The 23,675-nt window shown below is 54.0% G+C and overlaps 1 protein-coding gene across 1 annotated transcript in view; it reads right to left on the reverse strand.

Moving 5' to 3' along the window:
• Positions 1-18,363: 18,363 nt before the first annotated feature.
• The window catches only part of LOC140390516 (zinc-binding protein A33-like), a 36,731-nt gene continuing 31,419 nt past the window's right edge, over positions 18,364-23,675 (reverse strand). Inside the window, exon 6 of the mRNA XM_072475685.1 lies at positions 18,364-19,115. Coding sequence (XP_072331786.1) covers positions 18,559-19,115 — 557 coding nt within the window. The 3' untranslated portion in view covers positions 18,364-18,558. The remainder of the gene's footprint in view (positions 19,116-23,675) is intronic.

The raw sequence follows: 23,675 nt of genomic DNA on the forward strand, positions 1-23,675 counted from the left end.
CACTGGGTGGGGGAGGGGGAGGCACCACACACTGGGTCACTGGGAGGGGGTGGCCCCACACACTGGGTCAATGGGAGGGGGAGGACCCACACACTGGGTCACTGGGAGGGGGAGGTCCCACACACTGGGTCACTGGGTGGGGGAGGGGAAGGCCCTACACACCGGGTGGGGAGGGGGAGGCCCCACACACTGGGTCACTGGGTGGGGGTGGGGAAGGCCCCACACACTGGGTCACTGGGTGGGGGAGGGGAAGGCCCCACACACTGGGTCACTGGGTGGGGAGGGAAGACGCCACACACTGGGTCACTGGGTGGGGAGGGGAAAGCCCCACACACTGGGTCACTGGGTGGGGGAGGGAAGACGCCACACACTGGGTCACTGGGTGGGGAGGGGAAGGTCCCACACACTGGGTCACTGGGAGTGGGAGGCCCCACACACTGGGTCACTGGGTGGGGGAGGGGAAGGCCCCACACACTGGGTCACTGGGTGGGGGAGGGGAAGGCCCCACACACTGGGTCACTGGGTGGGGGAGGGAAGACGCCACACACTGGGTCACTGGGTGGGGAGGGGAAAGCCCCACACACTGGGTCACTGGGTGGGGGAGGGAAGACGCCACACACTGGGTCACTGGGTGGGGAGGGGAAAGCCCCGCACACTGGGTCACTGGGTGGGGGAGGGGAAGGCCTCACACACTGGGTGGGGGAGGGTGGGGGAGGGTGGGGGGGCCCACACACTGGGTCACTGGGAGGGGGAGGCCCCACACACTGGGTTACTGGGAGGGGGAGGTCCCACACACTGGGTCACTGGGTGGGGGAGGGGAAGGCCCCACACACTGGGTGGGGAGGGGGAGGCCCCACACACTGGGTCACTATGTGGTGGGGGCACACACTGGGTCACTGGGTGGGGGAGGGGAAAGCCCCACACACTGGGTGGGGGAGGGTGGGGGAGGGTGGGGGGGCCCACACACTGGGTCACTGGGAGGGGGAGGCCCCACACACTGGGTTACTGGGAGGGGGAGGTCCCACACACTGGGTCACTGGGTGGGGGAGGGGAAGGCCCCACACACTGGGTGGGGAGGGGGAGGCCCCACACACTGGGTCACTGGGTGGGGGTGGGGAAGGCCCCACACACTGGGTCACTGGGTGGGGGAGGGGAAGGCCCCACACACTGGGTCACTGGTTGGGGAGGGCAAGGTCCTGCAGCGCTAACCTCTGTGCCACCGTGCGGAAGAAGCCCCACACACTGGGTCACTGAGTGGTGATGGGGACATCATAAAATCCTTACAATGCGGAAGGAGTCCATTTGGCCCATCGAGTCCACACTGACCCTGTGAAAGAGCTCCCTACCTAGGCCCAATGTCCCACCCTAACCCCATAACCTTTCAGAAATTGATCATGGCCAATCCACCTAACCTGCATATCTTTGGACTGTGGGAGGAAACCGGAGCACCCGGAGGAAACCCACGCACACATGGGGAATGTATGCAAACTCCACACAGTCACGCAAAGCCGAAATTGAACCCGAGTCCCTGGCGCTGTGAGGCAGCAGTGCTAACTAGTGTGCCACCGTGCGGGAGAAGGCTCACACACTGGGTCACTGGGTGGGGGAGGGGGAAGCCCCACACACTGGGTCACTGGGTGGGGGAAGGGGAAGGCCCCACACACTGGGTCACTGGGTGGGGGAGGGGAAGGTCCCACACACTGGGGCACTGGGTGGGGGAGGGGAAGGTCCCACACACTGGGTCACTGGGTGTGGGAGGGGAAGGCCCATCACACTGGGTGGGGGAGGGGAAGGTCCCACACACTGGGTCACTGGGTGGGGGAGGGGAAGGTCCCACACACTGGGTCACTAGGTAGGGGAGGGGAAGGCCCGACACACTGGGTCACTGTGTGGGGGAGGGGAAGCCCCATACACTGGGTCACTGGGTGGGGGAGGGGAAGGTCCCACACACTGGGTCACTGGGTGGGGGAGGGGAAGATCCCACACACTGGGTCACTGGGTGTGGGAGGGGAAGGCCCATCACACTGGGTGGGGGAGGGGAAGGTCCCACACACTGGGTCACTGGGTGGGGGAGGGGAAGGTCCCACACACTGGGTCACTGGGTGGGGGAGGGGAAGGTCCCACACGCTGGGTCACTGAGTAGGGGAGGGGAAGGCCCGACACACTGGGTCACTGGGTGGGGGAGGGGAAGGCCCATCACACTGGGTGGGGGAGGGGAAGGCCCCACACACTGGGTCACTGGGTGTGGGAGGGGAAGGCCCATCACACTGGGTGGGGGAGGGGAAGGCCCCACACACTGGGTCACTGGGTGGGGGAGGGGAAGCCCCATACACTGGGTCACTGGGTGGGGGAGGGGAAGGTCCCACACACTGGGTCACTGGGTGGGGGAGGGGAAGCCCCACACACTGGGTCACTGGGTGGGGGAGGGGGAAGCCCCACACACTGGGTCACTGGGTGGGGGAGGGGAAGGTCCCACACACTGGGTCACTGGGTGGGGAGGGGAAGGTCCCACACGCTGGGTCACTGTGTGGGGGGTGGGGGGGGGGTGTCTGTGTTTAATATTTATACAGAGTGTGTGAGATTCCAGCTCCTCTTCCATTATCTGAAGGGGCTGGTCCTCAATTTCTGGTTACAGTTCAGCCCCACCTTACTGATCATTGACCACCCGGTGCTGAGGAGATCGGGCAGAGGATCCCCTTGTCCTCCTGCTCCTGGGCCTGGTAAAGGTGACCATTAACAGGTCCAGGCAGTGGGCAGTTGATTCCACTGGTACGCTTGGTGGCACGCATGGCCAGTGGGCACGGGGTAGGAAGGGGGCAGCGGTAGGGGTGATGGTGGGGTGGGGGGGGGGGGGCGGGGGGAATGGGTTGATGCCTGGTGTTCATCATCAACCCTGGGAAAGTCATTGTAATTTGAGTTTTAAAGTTTCTTTTAAATGTTTTGGATTTTTGTCACAATGGGTTATTCCTGCCCCTTTCAGATGGGGAACTTCTTGTTTAGGATTTCTACATAAGAAAAAAATAGATACAGACTGAAACTGTCCTTGTTGGTTTGGAGGTACATGCTTGTATTGTCTAATTCTCTAAATAAATGATATAAAAGTGTGTAAAGATTGGCTCCAGTTTTATCCTTCACCATTGTCTTTCTGGAATATTACATGATGTGGAGATGCCGGCGTTGGACTGGGGTGAGCACAGTACGAAGTCTTACAACACCAGGTTAAAGTCCAACAGGTTTGTTTCGATGTCACTAGCTTTCGGAGCGCTGCTCCTTCCTCAGGTGAATGAAGAGATATGTTCCAGAAACACATATATAAACAAATTCAAAGATGCCAAACAATGCTTGGAATGCGACCATTAGCAGGTGATTAAATCTTTACAGATCCAGAGATGGGGTAACCCCAGGTTAAAGAGGTGTGAATTACATCAAGCCAGGACAGTTGGTAGGATTTCGCAGGCCAGATGGTGGGGGATGAATGTAATGTGACATGAATCCCAGGTCCCGGTTGAGGCCGCACTCATGTGTGCGGAACTTGGCTATAAGTTTCTGCTCGGCGATTCTGCGTTGTTGCGCGTCCTGAAGGCCGCCTTGGAGAACGCTTACCCGGAGATCAGAAGCTGAATGCCCTTGACTGCTGAAGTGTTCTCCGACTGGAAGGGAACATTCCTGCCTGGTGATTGTTGCGCGATGTCCGTTCATTCGTTGTCGCAGCGTCTGCATGGTCTCGCCAATGTACCACGCTTCGGGACATCCTTTCCTGCAGCGTATGAGGTAGACAACGTTGGCCGAGTCGCACGAGTACGTACCGCGTACCTGGTGGGTGGTGTTCTCACGTGTAATAGTGGTATCCATGTCAATGATCTGGCACGTCTTGCAGAGATTGCCATGACAGGGTTGTGTGGTGTCGTGGTCACTGTTCTGAAGACTGGGTAGTTTGCTGCAAACAATGGTTCGTTTGAGGTTGCGCGGTTGTTTGAAGGCAAGTAGTGGGGGTGTGGGGATGACCTTGGCAAGATGTGCATCGTCATCAATGACGTGTTGAAGGCTGTGAAGAAGATGACGTAGTTTCTCCGCTCCGGGGAAGTACTGGACGACGAAGGGTATTCTGTCGGTTGTGTCCCATGTTTGTCTTCTGAGGAGGTCGGTGCGGTTTTTCGCTGTGGCACGTTGGAACTGTCGATCGATGAGTCGAGTGCCATATCCCGTTCGTACGAGGGCATCTTTCAACGTCTGTAGATGTTTGTTACGCTCCTCCTCGTCTGAGCAGATCCTGTGTATACGGAGCGCTTGTCCATAGGGGATGGCTTCTTTAATGTGTTTAGGGTGGAAGCTGGAGAAGTGGAGCATCATGAGGTTATCCGTGGGTTGAAAGATGCCCTCGTACGAACGGGATATGGCACTCGACTCATCGATCGACAGTTCCAACGTGCCACAGCGAAAAACCGCACCGACCTCCTCAGAAGACAAACATGGGACACAACCGACAGAATACCCTTCGTCATCCAGTACTTCCCCGGAGCGGAGAAACTACGTCATCTTCTTCACAGCCTTCAACACGTCATTGATGACGATGCACATCTTGCCAAGGTCATCCCCACACCCCCACTACTTGCCTTCAAACAACCGCGCAACCTCAAACGAACCATTGTTTGCAGCAAACTACCCAGTCTTCAGAACAGTGACCACGACACCACACAACCCTGTCATGGCAATCTCTGCAAGACGTGCCAGATCATTGACATGGATACCACCATTACACGTGAGAACACCACCCACCAGGTACGCGGTACGTACTCGTGCGACTCGGCCAACGTTGTCTACCTCATACGCTGCAGGAAAGGATGTCCCGAAGCGTGGTACATTGGTGAGACCATGCAGACGCTGCGACAACGAATGAACGGACATCGCGCAACAATCACCAGGCAGGAATGTTCCCTTCCAGTCGGAGAACACTTCAGCAGTCAAGGGCATTCAGCCTCTGATCTCCGGGTAAGCGTTCTCCAAGGCGGCCTTCAGGACGCGCAACAACGCAGAATCGCCGAGCAGAAACTTATAGCCAAATTCCGCACACATGAGTGCGGCCTCAACCGGGACCTGGGATTCATGTCACATTACATTCATCCCCCACCATCTGGCCTGCGAAACCCTACCAACTGTCCTGGCTTGAGACAATTCACACCTCTTTAACCTGGGGTTACCCCATCTCTGGATCTGTAAAGATTTAATCACCTGCTAATGGTCGCATTCCAAGCATTGTCTGGCATCTTTGAATCTGTCTATATATGTGTATCTGGAACATACCTCTTCATTCACCTGAGGAAGGAGCAGCGCTCCGAAAGCTAGTGACATCGAAACAAACCTGTTGGACTTTAACCTGGTGTTGTAAGACTTCGTACTGGAATATTACACTTTGGGGGAGAGTGATAGTGAATCCTCCACAAAAGAAGCTTTGGTTGGTGTTGTTCCCAGGACAGAGTCTCACCCAGCATCACTGAATGGTTAAAAGGGGATGTTTCACTTTGACATCATTTATCTCGCCTGCACTTCCATTCCATTCCCAAACTTTAACTCGCTGCTCTGTCTTGTTACTGTCACTGACCCTGGGATGATTTTAGGATAAACCCGGACAAAATAATTTGAAGTGTTTAGATTGGCCAAAGACACAGCTTTTCACCTTTACACAGGAAAACTTTAGTTGGAATAAATTCACTCCAAATCTTTCACTTGAATGTCATTCAAAGTTATTTCCAAATCTTAAATTGAAATGAATAAACTCAATCGGTCACATTTCCATTGTGTCAGGAACTCCAAGTGCCAATTTTTATTTGACATTCCCAGGCCATGAATGCAAGAAATACAAACATGAGTATTGCTGAAAAAGAGACAGGCTGTCAAAGCTTTTCATCTTGACTCATCAGGACAGAGGCAAAAATTCCAAATTTCAAAGGGAACAACAAATAATACCACATGAGAAAAAAAGTGCTGATTGGTTGGCAGGGGGACATTGATTGGTTGAGACGTTGTCATGGAGAATATACCAGGTAACAGTCCCCCCAAAGGTTTTGTTCAAATTCAAAAAGGCGAGTATTCTTGGCATTCTTGTGTCTGACCTGATAAGTGCGAAATGAAAAGCTTTGACAGCATGTCTCTCTTTTCACAAATACACAAGTTCTGCATTAATAAATGACTATTTAAATACATACAGACAAAGAGAAAACAATTAGCAAACTTAGAGCAACTCATACTTTGCTGACAAGACATTGATTAAAATGTGTGAAATTCGATGAGCTCTATGAACAGACACTCATTACTCAGTCAGTGACGTCTTTGCTGCTCAGTCACATTCACCAGGTGGATGACGGCCATTTACGCAAAGATCTTCAGTACAGTGAGCTGGACACTGAGTCACTGCTGGAAGTCCATATCTCCGCTACAAGGACACCGCCAGTGAGATATGAAGATGATGGGCATTGACTCTGACAACTGGGAGACAGTTACCGATGGCCGTGCCCTCTGGAGGCTGACTGTTTGGAGGGACATTGGAAGAGGTGAGCAGATAGGGAAAAGCTCAGCTGGCTGAGGAGGGCACCTTTCCCTCCTCCTCCACCACAACAATAATTCTACAATTGGAGATGTCTCATTATCAATAGTTATGTTCTGTATTCAGTAATCCAGCTGCTGGTGGAACATCACGTGATCTGTAGTGACATCAGCAGAGTGTTTACGTGGGTTTTCAGTTCACCATCTTGTTCTATAAGAGCAACATCGCCAAATAAACCCTGCTCTGTGTTTGTGATGAACTGAGAGCGAGGAACCACAATTTCTTTTTCCTTTGCAGCAACTAGAGAAATAGAACCATTCCATGGGTCACAATAGTATTGAAGCTCCTCAGAGTCCAACTTGATCTCTGTCGACACTGAAATAGTTTTACACCATTTGTAACAACCATTTTGAAATGTCTGTAATGTTTCTTTGACTGTATTGAAGCACCTCAGAGAGCAACATGATGTATGTAGAGAAGCTGAATATTATTGCACTTTGTGTGACGGCCACTTTGAAATGTTTGTAACGTTCTTTCAGATATGTTCTGAATAAAGGGTATTTTGCAGATGGAAAGTATTTTGTGTCCCCTGGTTAAGTTTAGAGACGTGGATGAACAGAGTCACAGGACGATGAACTTTGAACAAAACAATTATTAAACAAGAAAATATTAACTTCCGGTTGCGGCTATGCGGAGCTAAGCCGCATGATTCGGCAGCTCCCGCTACCACGGACTTTCGGGCTCGCTAGAGGAGCCCCAACGGAACTTTTTTTTTGACGCAACCCGTGGGGAAGGGAAGAGAGAGGTTCCCCTCCAACTTCTATGAAATGGACCAGAAGTGCAACGGCCAAAATGGCGGCACTGGAGCAACGGGAGAAGTGAGGGGAAAAAACAAGATGGCGGCGGCCAGGGACAAAGGGGAGCTGCAGGAGTTCATCAAGCGCTGCTTCGAGGAGCAGCGCGAGGAGATGCGCAAGGAGATGTTGGCGCCTATGCTTTCGGCAATTGAAGGACTCGGGATCACCCAGAAGGCCCACGAGGTTAAGATCCAGGAGATACAGAAAAGAGTCAGTCAGAACGAGGACGAGCTCGTGGGCCTGGCGGTGAGAGTGGAGCAGAACGAGGCGCTACACAAGAGGTGGGCGGGAAGACTCGAAGACCTGGAGAACAGGTCGAGGAGAAAGAATCTGCAGATCCTGGGTCTCCCTGAGGGAGTGGAGGGGGCCGATGCCGGGACATACGCGAGCACAATGCTCGAGGCGATGATGGGCGCGGAGGCCCCTTTGAGGCCGCTGGATTGGACGGGGCACATCGGGTGCTGGCAAGGAAGCCCCAGGCTAATGAGCCGCCAAGGGAGATGGTGGTGAGGTTTCACCGGTTCACGGACTGAGAATGGGTCCTGAAATGGGCCAAGAAGGAGCGGAGCAGTAAGTGGGACAATGCAGAGATCCGAATATACCCGGACTGGAGCGCGGAGGTTGCAAAGCGGAGAGCGGGTTTCAACCGGGCCAAAGCGGTGTTGCACCGGAAAGGAGTGAAATTCGGAATGCTGCAGCCAGCGCGACTGTGGGTCACATACAAGGACCAACACTATTACTTCGAAACGCCTGAAGAGGCGTGGACCTTTATACAAACTGAAAAGTTGGACTCTAACTGAGGGTTTGTGAGGGTGGGGGGATGTTTGAGGTTTGAAGTATGATGGTTGTTGTATATAGGGGGTCAATCACGCGCAGGAAATGTCACATGGGTTGGGGGAGAGAGACAAGGCCCCGACAGGAGCTGCGCCAGAGGGGGCGGAGCGGGCTTTGGAAAGCGCGGGGTTTATTCCCGCGCGCGGGAAGAAAGGTGGGAAGGGGAACAAAGGAACGTATATTGATCGGGAGACTCCCACACGGGGAGGTCAATGGGACGGCGGGGGAAGCCGGGGTCAGTAGGTGTCAGCTGACTTACGGGAGTGACATGGGGGGGAGCAAAAAAGCTAGACAGGGGTCTAGCGGGGGAGGGGAGGGGGGGAAAGGGGGGGGGGGGGGAAAGGGTTGCTGCTGCACTGGCCGAAAGGGAATGGCACACAGAAGAGGTGGCCGGAACGGGGGTCCCCCATCTGGGGGACTGGAGGGTGAGGGAGACGTGGACACGGGACTGGCCCAGAAAAGGAGATGGCTAGTCGGCGGGGGAGGGGGGGTTGAGAGCCCCTCCAATCCGGCTGATAACGTGGAACGTGAGGGGCCTGAATGGGCCGGTGTAGAGGGCTCGAGTGTTCGCGCACTTAAAGGGACTGAAGGCGGACATGGTCATGCTCCAAGAGACACACCTGAAGGTGGCGGACCAGGTCAGGTTAAGAAAGGGATGGGTAGGACAGGTATTCCACTCGGGACTGGACGCGAAGAATAGAGGGGTGGCAATATTGGTGGGAAAGCGGGTGTCATTTGAGGCCAAGACTGTTGTAGTGGACAATGGCGAGCGATATGTAATGGTGAGCGGTAGGCTGCAGGGGATGTGGGTGGTGTTGGTAAACGTATACGCCCCGAACTGGGATGATGCAGGATTCATGAAGCGCATGTTGGGGCGCATTCCGGACCTGGAGATAGGAGGACTGATAATGGGAGGGAACTTCAATACAGTGTTGGATCCAGCACTGGACAGCTCCAAATCAAGGACTGGAAAGAGGCCGGCGGCGGCCAAGGTTCTTAGGGGGTTTATGGATCAGATGGGGGGGAGTGCACCCATGGCGGGTTGCAAGGCCGCAGGCCAGGGAATTTTCCTTCTTCTCCCATGTACACAAAGCCTACTCCCGGTTAGATTTTTTTGTTCTGGGCAGGGCGCTCATCCCGAGGGTGGAGGGGACGGAGTATTTGGCCATATCCGTTTCGGACCATGCCCCGCACTGGGTGGAACTGGAGCTGGGAGAGGAGAGGGACCAACGCCCGTTGTGGCGGCTGGATGTGGGACTGCTGGCGGACGAGGTGGTGTGTGGGAAGGTGAGGGGGGGTGTCGAAAGGTACTTGGAGGCCAACGACAACGGGGAGGTGCGGGTGGGGGTGGTATGGGAGACGTTGAAAGCGGTGATCAGGGGAGAGCTAATCTCCATTAGGGCTCATAGGGAGAAGACAGAGGGTATGGAAAGGGAGAGGTTAGTGGGGGAGATTTTGAGAGTGGACAGGAGATACGCAGAGGCCCCGGAGGAAAGATTACTTGGGGAAAGATGACGGCTCCAGACGGAGTTTGACCTGTTGACCACAGGGAAGGCGGAGGCACAGTGGAGCAAAGTGCAGGGGGCGACCTACGAGTATGGGGAAAAGGCTAGTCGGATGCTGGCACACCAGCTCCGTAAGAGGATGGCAGCGAGGGAAATAGGGGGAGTCAAAGATGGAAGGGGAGTGTTTTTGAAAACTCACCACTATTCTTAGAAGTCCCCCTATACCAAAAAGGGCCGACATTCTAAATGGTGATCAGGGATTCTCACTCCCCGACTCCGATGCAAGCTTCAGTGGGTGCTATTCAGGTCAAACTATATTTTCAAGTTATCCCCTGGTATAACCCATACCTTCACCGAAGATTTCATCTACTTACCACTTAGTAGCATCGATCCTGGGTCCCGCATTGCTAAGTAAGTAAAGTAGGCTAATAACCACTGTTTCAGGTTAAAACTTTTAAGTTATTTTATTATTATATTTTTATTTTTATTTTTAAAAAATGCAATCACTGTCTTTACAGAAAAGTAAAAAGATCTTGCTTCTGGATCCTTCTGGTTGGTTGAAGGGACCTTCAGGCCCAACTTGACAATCAATCTTCTTTTTAAAATCTGGTCTTCTTTAGATGTATCAGCTCTTTTAGCTCGGCTGCTCTGCCCTGTCCATTTCCCATGGCCGAGCTGATTGTAATCTGAGTCTAGCTGCTTGTCCCTTCTCTGCTTCTCTCTCTCTCCCTGAGTTCTGGTTCTGGATAATTCCTGCCCTGGTCTCGAGGTTTATATTTGCTTTCTAACAATTAAATTTTTTGATGTTATTGTAAAGTAACTCTTATTTTCTTTGATTGTAAAAAGGAACTTTGATCTAAAACAGTCTAATCCAACGAAGTATTCATTTTGACATGACTTCATCTCATAGATCTGATTACATTGTGTCCTTTGTGGTGTTCAAAATGCTTTGGTTTCAATAGAGGTGTTACTTTTAATTCCTGTCATTTCTATAGTTTTATTTTCCAAATGTGTCCTCAGCTCAATTTTGACTTTGATTTTGGCTTTGAATTATGTTTCTCGTAGACTGATAAACCTGGTATTAGCAAATTTTCACACTTAGAAACCTCATCCATTCTTTCCCAGCTCCTTACTAAGTTAGTTACTTTCAATGAATGTGTGAGCCATTGTTTTTGGCTTCATTCAAAATCCTGTTTGTCTTGTTTGCTAAGCCTGCTTGACCAAGGATATCTGCATTTTACAATCCTTCCCTGGCAGCTGCTGTTAACCCTTTGTGGGATATTTCCCTGTATTCTCTCATGTTTCTCTCAGACCAGACATTGCCAGACTTCCATGTTTCAAATGACACATCTTTCCATATTATCAATTACAGGAGCCACGGTTCGGAGTGCGACGAAAATAAACGAGGTATTTAAGGCCTTCTATGAAGAGCTGTACAGATCCCAGCCCCCAGCGGGGGAAGAGGGGATGAGACGATTCCTAGATCAACTGAGATTCCCGAGGGTGGAGGAGCAAGAGGTGGCTGGTTTGGGGGCACCAATTGGGTTGGAGGAGCTGAGCAAGGGTTTGGGGAGTATGCAGGCGGGGAAGGCCCCGGGGCCGGATGGGTTCCCGGTGGAGTTCTACAGGAAGTACGTAGATCTGTTGGCCCCGCTACTGGTGAGGACCTTTAATGAGGCAAGAGAGGAGGGGACCCTGCCCCCGACAATGTCGGAAGCGACAATTTCTTTGATCCTAAAGCGGGACAAGGACCCACTGCAATGTGGATCGTACAGGTAGATCTCGCTCCTCAATGTGGATGCAAAGTTGCTGGCAAAAGTGCTGGCCACGAGGATCGAGGACTGTGTCCCGGGGGTGATCCATGAGGACCAGACGGGATTCGTAAAGGGCAGGCAATTAAACACTAACGTGCGGTGGCTCTTAAACGTGATGATGATGCCATCGGAGGAGGGAGAGGCGGAGATAGTGGCAGCTATGGACGCGGAGAAGGCCTTTGACCGAGTAGAGTGGGAGAACCTCTGGGAGGTGCTGTGTAGGTTTGGGTTCGGGGGAGGGTTTATCAGTTGGGTTAAGCTCCTTTACAGAGCCCCGGTGGCGAGTGTAGTGACGAACCGGCGGAGGTCGGAGTACTTTCGACTGTACCGAGGGACGAGGCAGGGGTGCCCCCTGTCCCCCCTGTTGTTCGCATTGGCGATCGAACCATTGGCCATGTCATTGAGGGAGTCTAATAAATGGAGGGGGGTGGTCCGAGGGGGAGAAGAGCATTGGGTGTCGCTATATGCGGATGACCTGTTGCTGTATGTGGCGGATCCAATGGAGGGGATGGTGGAGGTCATGCAGACTCTAAGGGAGTTTGGGGAGTTTTCGGGCTATAAGCTCAATGTAGGGAAGAGTGAGCTCTTTGTATTACAGGCGGGGGACCAAGAAAGAGGGATAGGGGACCTACCGCTGAGGAGAGGAGGGCGGAGGGGAGCTTTCGGTATCTGGGGATCCAGATAGCCAGGAGTTGGGGGACCCTACATAAACTGAATCTGACGAGGTTGGTGGAGCAAATGGAGGAGGATTTCAGAAGATGGGACATGTTACCGCTCTCGCTGGCGGGTAGAGTGCAGTCGGTCAAAATGGTGGTCCTTCTGAGGTTTCTGTTTGTGTTTCAGTGCCTTCCCATCGTGATCACTAAGGCCTTTTTTAAGAGAGTAGGCAGGAGTATTATGGGGTTTGTGTGGGCGAATAAAACCCCGAGAGTAAGGAGAGGGTTCCTGGAACGCAGTAGGGACCGAGGAGGGTTGGCGCTGCCAAACCTGGGGAGCTACTACTGGGCAGCAAATGTGGCGATGATCCGCAAGTGGGTTATGGAGGGAGAGGGGGCGGCATGGAAGAGGATGGAGATGGCGTCCTGTAAAGGAACGAGCCTGGGGGCGTTGGTGACGGCACCGCTGCCGCTCTCGCCGACAAAGTAGACCACGAGCCCGGTGGTGGCGGCAACGCTAAGGATCTGGGGTCGGTGGAGACGGCACAGGGATGCAATGGGAGCATCGGTGTGGTCCCCGATCAGGGGTAACCACCAGTTTGTCCCGGGGAAGATGGATGAGGGGTTCCAGAGCTGTCATCGGGCGGGGATCAGAAGAATAGGGGACCTGTTCATTGACAGAACGTTTGCGAGCCTAGGGGCACTGGAGGAGAAGTTCGAGTTACCCCCGGGAAATGCCTTTAGATATATGCAGGTGAGGGCTTTTGTGAGGTGACAGGTGAGGGAATTCCCGTTGCTCCCGGCACAAGAAATTCAAGACAGGGTGATCTCGGGTGTATGGGTCGGGGAGGGCAAGGTGTCGGAAATACACCAGGAGATGAAAGAAGAGGGGGAAGCGCTGGTAGAAGAGTTGAAGGGTAAATGGGAGGAGGAGCTGGGGGAGGAGATCGAGGAAGGTCTGTGGGCTGATGCCCTAGGTAGGGTTAATTCCTCCTCCTCGTGTGCCAGGCTCAGCCTGATACAATTTAAGGTGGTTCACAGAGCGCACTTGACGGGGGCGAGGTTGAGCAGGTTCTTTGGGGTAGAGGATTATGTTCGCCTTGAGAGGGTCTGCGCAGGGGTTCCACAGGCGGTGGCAACCATTCCTAGACTATCTCGCGGAGCGTTAGAGGAAGATCGGTCAGCAGCAGCAGCAACCTTGGTGTGGGGGGGGAGGGGGGGGAGACACACGTCCTGGGAGGGTGGGGAAGGGGGGGGAAGGGGGGAGGGGTCTGCCTGTGAGGGTGGATGAGTAAGAGATAACATGAAGGGTTGGGGAAACTGGCACGTACGGAAGAGAGCCAGTGTACAAAGCTATATAAATATATCATTTTGCCATGTATATATCTTGCTCTGCGCGATTTCTCGTTATTTTGTTACGGGGGTGGGGGGGGGTTGGGTGGTTCTTGTTAGTAAGGGAGAAAAATTGTGTTAAAAAACTTTAATAAATATATTTTTAAAAAAAAGAAAACAAAAAAATATTAACTATCCATAGAATCCCTGCAGTGCAGGAGGAGGCCATTCGGCCCTTCGAGTCTGCACTGATCCTCTGAAAGAACACCCAACCGAGTCCCACTCCCCCACCCAAAACACACAATCCCACCAAACCTGCTCATCTTCAGACTGTGTGAGGAAACCAGAGCACCCAGAGGTGAAGCAGCAGTGCTAAATACTATGCCACCGTGCTGCCCCCTATTATTCACAATTCCTTCATCCCAGCTGTACCTTTACAGATATTTACAGATTTGTAAGGATAACACAAGTTACAGGCTTTTAATCTAATGTTCTCAGTAAATACACAGTCCATGTAAAGCACCAGGTGAAATGTGGTCAGACACACCACACTCTGAATCCAAGTGACAACTTCTATGGGTTTCCCAATTCTCCCAGATTCTTGTCACTGTGAGCCAACTGGACTGACTGAAACTCTGACTTTCACACGAGAATTTCCAAACTCCACTTCCAAAGTAAACATATTGGAATCATCCCCCACTTACTCTCGCTCGGATAGCTTCACCAAGAATCCACCTTCAGGACTTCAACCTCTCCATTTGGAATTCCTCTACCCTGGATCACCACGTACATTCAAGCTTCCACACCATCTCTCAGGCCCAGCTACTCCAATGGACCACCACTGTCTCACAGGCTGGATTAAGGTGTCACCAAACATTTGATTATCCCGGATACCTGGCTTCTCGCGAGCCGACATCTCCAGGTCTGCACCTCCAGGTCTGCATTTCCAGGTCTACCTTTCTCCACTCATTAATTTAACTTTTGTGGACTTCACACGTCAGAGACTTTCCTGTGTCCCATTCTGGAACTTCCTGTTCTTAAGTTTGCGACTGGCTCTCTGTCCCTGTGCACTGTCCTGTCTGTTCGAGCAGTTTCTGTGAAATGCTTCTTACCTCTGGGTTGCCTGTTTCCAAACTGAAACTCAAGTACTTCTGCTTTTCAGTGTGACCCTCTGGTTTCTAAGCAATAGCTTAGTTTTGTTTATACCCTGTGTTTGCTTTTAGAGTAGTAAAACCCTCATTGCAATGCAGGCAATGTTTAAAGTGAAATTAAACCTACAGACTTGTATCTTTCAACATGGAGCAAAACTGAAGTCTTAACCCTTAACCCACAAAGACAATTTTAGCGTAAACTTAAAGATTTTTTAAAATTCATTTACGGGATGTGGGTGATGCTGGTTCTGCCAGCATATGTTGCCCATCTCTAGTTGCCCCCTTGACAAGGTGGTGGTGAGTTGCCTTCTTGAAGCCGCTGCAGTCCTTTAGGGGTAGGTACACCGACCGTGCTGTTAGCTGCAGGATTTTCTCCCAGCAACAGTGAAGGATCAGCGATATATTTCCAAGTCAGGGTTGTGTGTGGCTTGGAGAGGAACGTCCAGGTGGTGGGTTCCCAACTATCTGCTGCTCTTGTCCTTCTAGATGGTAGTGGTCATGTGTTTGGAAGCTGTTGTCTAAGGAACCTTGGTGAGTTACTGCAGTGAATCTTGTAGATGGTACACACGGCTGCCGCTGTACATCGGTGGTGGAGGGTTTGAACGTTTGTGGAAGGAGGAGCAAACAAGCGGGGCTACTTTGTCCTGGATGGTGTCGAGCTCCTTGAGTGTTGTTGGAGCTGCGCTCATCCAGAGTATTCCATTACACTCCTGACTTGTGTTTTGTAGATGCTGGACAGGCTTTGGGGGGTCAACGGTTTTGTTCCTCGCCGGAGGATTCCTAACCTTTGATCTGCCCTGGTAGCCACAGTATGAATGTGGCTCGTCCAGTTCAGCTTCTGTTAAATGGGAACCCCCAGGGTGTTTGTTGTGGGGATTCAGCGATGGTAATGCCATTGAATGTCAAGGGCCGTTGGTTAGATCCTCTCTTGTAGGAGATGGTCATTGCCTGACACTGCCACTTGTGTGACGCGAATGTAACTTGCCACTTGTCAGCCCAAGCCTGGATATTGTCCAGGTCTTGCTGCATTTGGACACGGACTGCTTCATTATCGGAGGATTCGCGAATGGTGCTGAACATTGAAATTAAATGAAAATCGCTTCTTGTCACAAGCAGGCTTCAAATGAAAAGCCCCGAGTCGCCACATTCCGGCGCCTGTTCGGGGAGGCTGGTACGGGAATTGAACCGTGCTGCTGGCCTGCTTTCAAAGCCAGCGATTTAGTCCAGTGTGCTAAACCAGCCCCTTGTTGTGCAGTCATCTGCGAACATCCCCACTTCTGACCCTTTGATGGAAGGCAGGTCATTGATGAAGCAGCTGAAAATAGTTGGGCCCAGGACACGACCCTGAGGAACTCCTGCAGTGATGTTCTGGAGCTGAGATGATTGACCTCCAAGCTCCAAAAGCATCTTCCTTTGTGCCGGGTATGACTCCAACCAGCGGCGAGTTTTCCCTCTGATTCCCATTGACTCCAGTTTAGTTGCGGCTCCTTGTTCCCACTCGGTCAAAAGCTGCCTTGATGTCAAGGGCAGTCATTCCCACCTCACCTCTGGCATTCAGCTCTTTTGTCCATGTTTGAACCAAGGCTGTAATGAGGTCAGGAGCTGAGTGACCCTGGGCGTAACCCAAACTGAGCGTCCGTGAGCAGGTTATTGCCGAGTAACTGCTGCTTGATAGCTCTGTTGATGACTCCTTCCATCACTTTACTGATGATGGCGAGTAGACTGATAGGGCGGTAATTGGCTGGGTTGGATTTGTCCTGTTTCTTGTGTCCAGGACAATTTTCCACATTGCCGGGTAGATGCCAGTGTTGGATCTGTACTGGAACAGCTTGGCTAGGGGTGCGGCCAGTTCTGGAGCACAAGTCTTCAGTACTATTGCCGGAATATTGTCAGGGCCCAGAGCCTTTGCAGTATCCACTGCCTTCAGCCGTTTCTTGATATAATAATAATCTTTATTAGTGTCACAAGTAGATTCACATTAACACTGCAATGAAGCTACTGTGAAAATCTCCTAGTCGCCACATTCCGGCGCCTGTTCAGGTACACAGAGGGAGAATTCGGGACTTGTGGGAGGAAACCGGAGCACCTGGACAGACAGTGACCCAAGTTGGGACCCTGGTGTGGTGAAGCAACAGTGCTAACCACTGTGCTACCGTGTCGCATGTTGTATAAAGGGTTAATATGTATAAAACATTCACGTGTTCTTTAAAAGTTTAACAGGTGTGATATGCTATTGTGTGACGTTGATGATCTGCCACTGACACTAGTCAGTTATGAGTTGGACTCACGAGGGAGAGTTTAGAATCATGCCTAAGAGCTACGTGCCTATTCTGTAACCGGTTCAGAAGTAATCCTAATAAACAAGTGTTGAAGCAGATACTAAAGTCTGTCTCCAGTCTGTCTGAGAACCACGTCCCAGACCCAGAGTCCGAGCCAAAGAACCCAATCTCAGAACATGGTGGCAGCTCAGAACAGGCGGGTGTCAATGGCAAAGCCAGCATTTGTTGTCCATCCCTAATATCTACACAGTCTAATGGACACATTCACCGACACAAACAGTGATGCTCCCTTCGCTAGTTATAGTTAAGTTTGTAAACAGTCAACAGAATCGTCTCCCCAAAAAGAAACAGCTGTGTTCTAGCACCACCATGTGGCCATAGTCAGTAATGCAGGACCAATAAATCTGTGGAGTCCCGATCTCTGCCAGCGGGTGGCAGTGCTGCTCCATGCAAAACAGGATTGTGATGTTTAAAATGTTTTTAATCATTTACCTGAAGAAAGATCAAAACAGAGGAACCCTGGAGAGATATCATCAGATATTAGTGACTGAAATGAAGTTTTGTGAACTAATTGAAATGTGAAATAAATTTGGGGGCCTGAATAACAAAGATTCTGAGAAATGACTGGGTTAAAAATAAATCCACAGACAGTATGTGGTTTCAGGTTTACTGTTTTGCTGACAAGTAATGTCAACTCTGTTTCTCTCTCCACAGACCGGACCTGCTGAACATTTTTCCAGAACTTTCTGTTTTTATTATTAATTTGATCTGCTGGTTAATTGAACAAGGAAACATGTTGTTCCACTCTCACCAGGAGCTGCTGCACTGGTTTTAAAAATCTAATTTTATTGCTGTAATACCATTCTCACCCAGGGGGAGGTGGTGTTGCTCTGTCCAATTTCACTTTAATTCGCACAATCGAACTATCCACCAATGTCCCAGTTATTAAACCAGGAGGACATTCTTATCCTCTCTGTACTCGGAATACACGCTCAGATTTGTGAATTCAGCTCCTGACACACAGCAAGATCCCAAACTGGGAAATCTCACTCTCCCAACCTGGGATTTTCTGAACATTGTCCCGACCGGCTGTGTGGAATTTCCCGATAGGGACTCGGTGTGTGACAGGAACATGGAAGTGGGAAGTCCAGGCTCATGTTTATTTTCCCTCCTTTGTGTCTGATTCAATTCTCTTTTAGTTGTGAAGAAAGGTCCTGCCTGAATTGTCTGATCAGTGATTAAGCATTTTGAGTTGTTGGTATTCCTGCCAGTACCAGGTATCCAGCAGCAGGTGGCGATACTGTGCTGTAAAACTTTACTGATCTTTGTACAGCTCGACATCACCATCGTGTGGCTGAAATCGGCACTACAATGAACTGCAAGGGAAAGTTCAAGATATTTAATTTCCTTTTTATTTTAATCCTCTGACGTTTTTATTTGGGTTGTTTTTATTTACAGTCTGATTGGGATTTTACAATTTGCAAATTAACCAACACATTTAGTGACAAACTGTTGTCGAGGGCAGTTTCTGACCCCCATCCCCTGACCTCGTCCCTGACCCTCAAGTCATTGTGATGTCAGTGAGGATGTCACCACCCCGAGGCCCCGCCCCTTTCCCAATCCGGATCAGAACCGGAGCAGATTCTCAGAAACTGGTTTACATCCCAAGTCCCGAAGAAAGGATAAAGTTTCTCAGTGAATTTATTCCCGGTGAAGGTGTGGAGATGGGACTTGGTGTCCACGTTGTAAAATGAAACTGTCCCAGACTCATAACTGAGATAAACTCCCACCTTCCCGGGGATCTGACCGACACGGAGACGGGATCGAGGAGAGGAATTTATATAAAACTGATCAACCTCCCGCCCAATGGTCCAGAATCCAGTCTCTGGGCTCAGACTGACCCAGTCCTTCCTCTCCACAGACTCTGCGGCTACTCCCAGACCCCAGCGCCGATTCCCCGTCACCTCCACCTCCCAGTAATGTCTCCCCGATGTGAATCCCTCTGATCCCAGCGCACAGGGACAGTGTGTAAACCTCTTCCTGGTGTCAGGGAGACTCCTCCGGGTCCAGGTAAATCTCAAACTCTTCAGATCCTCAGACACCTCGAGCCAGGGATTCGCTGTTTCCACATCCAGGGTCACAGAGACTGGGAGAAAAAACAGAAAATTAGAGACTCACTGGGGATCGGGGAGAGACTCACTGGGGATCGGGGGAGAGACTCACTGGGGATTGGGGAGAGACTCACTGGGGATCGGGGGAGACTCACTTGGGATCGGGGGAGAGACTCACTGGGGATCGGGGAGAGACTCACTGGGGATCGGGGGAGAGACTCACTGGGGATCGGGGAGAGACTCACTGGGGATCGGGGAGAGACTCACTGGGGATCGGGGAGAGACTCACGGGATCGGGGGAGACTCACTGGGGAACGGGGGGGAGACTCACTGGGGATCGGGGAGAGACTCACTGGGGATCAGGGGGGAGACTCACTGGGGATCGGGGGGAGACTCACTGGGGACCGGGGAGAGACTCACTGGGGATCAGGGGGAGACTCACTGGGGATCGGGGAGAGACTCACTGGGGATCGGGGGAGAGACTCACTGGGGATCGGGGAGAGACTCAGTGGGGATCGGGGGAGACTCACTGGGGATCGGGGGAGAGACTCACTGGGGATCGGGGAGAGACTCACTGGGGATCGGGGGAGAGACTCACTGGGGATCGGGGAGAGACTCACTGGGGATCGGGGAGAGACTCACTGGGGATCGGGGGAGACTCACTGGGGATCGGGGGGGAGACTCACTGGGGATCGGGGAGAGACTCACTGGGGATCGGGGGAGACTCACTGGGGATCGGGGGAGATTCACTGGGGATCGGGGGGAGACTCACTGGGGATCGGGGGGAGACTCACTGGGGATCAGGGAGGACTCACTGGGGATCGGGGAGAGTCACTGGGGATCGGGGGAGACTCACTGGGGATCAGGGGGAGACTCACTGGGGATCGGGGAGTGACTCACTGGGGATCGTGGGGAGAGACTCACTGGGGATCAGGGGGAGACTCACGAGGGATCGGGGGAGACTCACTGGGGATCGGGGGAGACTCACTGGGGATCGGGGGGAGACTCACTGGGGATCAGGGAGGACTCACTGGGGATCGGGGAGAGTCACTGGGGATCGGGGGAGACTCACTGGGGATCAGGGGGAGACTCACTGGGGATCGGGGAGTGACTCACTGGGGATCGTGGGGAGAGACTCACTGGGGATCGGGGAGAGACTCACTGGGGATCGGGGGGGAGACTCACTGGGGATCGGGGAGCGACTCACTGGGGATCAGGGGAGACTCACTGGGGATCGGGGGAGAGACTCACTGGGGATCGGGGGAGACTCACGGGGGATCGGGGGAGACTCACTGGTGATCGGGGAGAGACTCACTGGGGATCGGGGGAGAGACTCACTGGGGATCGGGGAGAGACTCACTGGGGATCGGGGGAGAGACTCACTGGGGATCGGGGGAGACTCACTGGGGATCGGGGGGAGACTCACTGGGGATCAGGGAGGACTCACTGGGGATCGGGGAGAGTCACTGGGGATCGGGGGAGACTCACTGGGGATCAGGGGGAGACTCACTGGGGATCGGGGAGAGACTCACTGTGGATCAGGGGAGAGACTCACGGGGGATCGGGGAGAGACTCACTGGGGATCGGGGAGAGACTCACTGGGGATCGGGGGAGAGACTCACTGGGGATCGGGGAGAGACTCACTGGGGATCGGGGGGAGACTCACTGGGGATCGGGGGAGACTCACTGGGGATCGGGGGAGAGACTCACTGGGGATCAGGGGAGACTCACTGGGGATCGGGGGAGATTCACTGGGGATCGGGGAGAGTCACTGGGGATCGGGGGAGATTCACTGGGGATCGGGGAGAGTCACTGGGGATCGGGGGAGACTCACTGGGGATCAGGGGGAGACTCACTGGGGATCGGGGAGTGACTCACTGGGGATCGTGGGGAGAGACTCACTGGGGATCGGGGAGAGACTCACTGGGGATCGGGGGGGAGACTCACTGGGGATCGGGGAGCGACTCACTGGGGATCAGGGGAGACTCACTGGGGATCGGGGGAGAGACTCACTGGGGATCAGGGGGAGACTCACGGGGGATCGGGGGAGACTCACTGGTGATCGGGGAGAGACTCACTGGGGATCGGGGGAGAGACTCACTGGGGATCGGGGAGAGACTCACTGGGGATCGGGGGAGAGACTCACTGGGGATCGGGGGAGACTCACTGGGGATCGGGGGGAGACTCACTGGGGATCAGGGAGGACTCACTGGGGATCGGGGAGAGTCACTGGGGATCGGGGGAGACTCACTGGGGATCAGGGGGAGACTCACTGGGGATCGGGGAGAGACTCACTGTGGATCAGGGGAGAGACTCACGGGGGATCGGGGAGAGACTCACTGGGGATCGGGGAGAGACTCACTGGGGATCGGGGGAGAGACTCACTGGGGATCGGGGAGAGACTCACTGGGGATCGGGGGGAGACTCACTGGGGATCGGGGGAGACTCACTGGGGATCGGGGGAGAGACTCACTGGGGATCAGGGGGAGACTCACTGGGGATCGGGGGAGATTCACTGGGGATCGGGGGGAGACTCACTGGGGATCGGGGGGAGACTCACTGGGGATCAGGGAGGACTCACTGGGGATCGGGGAGAGTAACTGGGGATCAGGGGAGACCCACTGGGGATCAGGGGGAGACTCACTGGGGATCGGGGAGTGACTCACTGGGGATCGTGGGGAGAGACTCACTGGGGATCGGGGGAGAGACTCACTGGGGATCGGGGAGAGACTCACTGGGGATCGGGGGAGAGACTCACTGGGGATCGGGGAGAGACTCACTGGGGATCGGGGGGGAGACTCACTGGGGATCGGGGAGCGACTCACTGGGGATCAGGGGAGACTCACTGGGGATCGGGGGAGAGACTCACTGGGGATCAGGGGGAGACTCACGGGGGATCGGGGGAGACTCACTGGTGATCGGGGAGAGACTCACTGGGGATCGGGGGAGAGACTCACTGGGGATCGGGGAGAGACTCACTGGGGATCGGGGGAGAGACTCACTGGGGATCGGGGAGACTCACTGGGGATCGGGTGAGAGACTCACTGGGGATCGGGGAGAGACTCACTGGGGATCGGGGGAGACTCACTGGTGATCGGGGAGAGACTCACTGGGGATCGGGGGAGAAACTCACTGGGGATCGGGGAGAGACTCACTGGGGATCGGGGAGAGACTCACTGGGGATCGGGGAGCACTCACTGGGGATCGGGGAGAGTCACTGGGGATCGGGGGAGACTCACTGCGGATCAGGGGGAGACTCACTGGGGATCGGGGAGAGACTCACTGTGGATCGGGGAGAGACTCACTGTGGATCGGGGGGAGACTCACGGGGGATCGGGGGGAGACTCACTGGGGATCGGGGGAGACTCACTGGGGATCAGGGGGAGACTCACTGGGGATCGGGGGGAGACTCACTGGGGTTCGTAGGGAGACTCACTGGGGATCAGGGGGGACTCACTGGGGATCGGGGAGAGTCACTGGGGATCGGGGGAGACTCACTGGGGATCAGGGGGAGACTCACTGGGGATCGGGGAGAAACTCACTGGGGATCGGGGATGGACTCACTGGGGATCGGGGGGAGAGACTCACTGGAGATCGGGGGGAGAGACTCACTGGAGATCGGGGGAGAGACTCACTGGGGATCGTGGGGAGAGTATCACTGGGGATCGGTGGAGAGACTCACTGGGATTCGGGGGGAGAGTCTCACTGGGGATCGGGGGGAGACTCACTGGGGATCGGTGGGGAGAGACTCACTGGGGATCGGGGGAGACTCACTGGGGATCGGGGGGAGAGACTCACTGGGGATTGGGGAGACTCACTGGGGATCGTGGAGAGACTGGGGATCAGGGGAGAGTCACTGGGGATCAGGGGTGCGAGACTCACTGGGGATCGGGGGAGAGACTCACTGGGATCGGGGAGGAGACTCACTGGGGACTGGGGGGAGAGACGTACTGGGTTTCGGGGGGAGAGACTCACTGGGGATCGGGGGAGAGGCTCTCTGGGGATCGGGGGAGAGGCTCACTAGGGATCGGGAGGGAGACTCACTGGGGATCGGGGGAGAGGCTCACTGGGGATCGGGAGGGAGACTCACTGGGGATAAAGGGAGACTCACTGGGGATCGGTGGTGACACACTGGGGATCGGGGGAGAGACTCACTGAGGATCGGGGGGGGAGAGACTCACTGGGGATCGGGGGGAGAGACTCACTGGAGATCGGGGGAGACTCACTGGGGATCGGGGAGAGACTCAGTGGGGATCGGGGGAGACTCACTGGGGATTGGGGGAGAGACTCACTGGGGATCGGGGAGAGACTCACTGGGGATCGGGGGAGAGACTCACTGGGGATCGGGGAGAGACTCACTGGGGATCGGGGAGAGACTCACTGGGGATCGGGGGAGACTCACTGGGGATCGGGGGGAGACTCACTGGGGATCGGGGAGAGACTCACTGGGGATCGGGGGAGACTCACAGGGGATCGGGGGAGATTCACTGGGGATCGGGGGGAGACTCACTGGGGTTCGGGGGGAGACTCACTGGGGATCAGGGAGGACTCACTGGGGATCGGGGAGAGTCACTGGGGATCGGGGGAGACTCACT

This window comes from Scyliorhinus torazame, chromosome 14 (genome assembly GCF_047496885.1).
Source record: "Scyliorhinus torazame isolate Kashiwa2021f chromosome 14, sScyTor2.1, whole genome shotgun sequence".
Taxonomy (NCBI): Eukaryota; Metazoa; Chordata; class Chondrichthyes; order Carcharhiniformes; family Scyliorhinidae; genus Scyliorhinus; species Scyliorhinus torazame.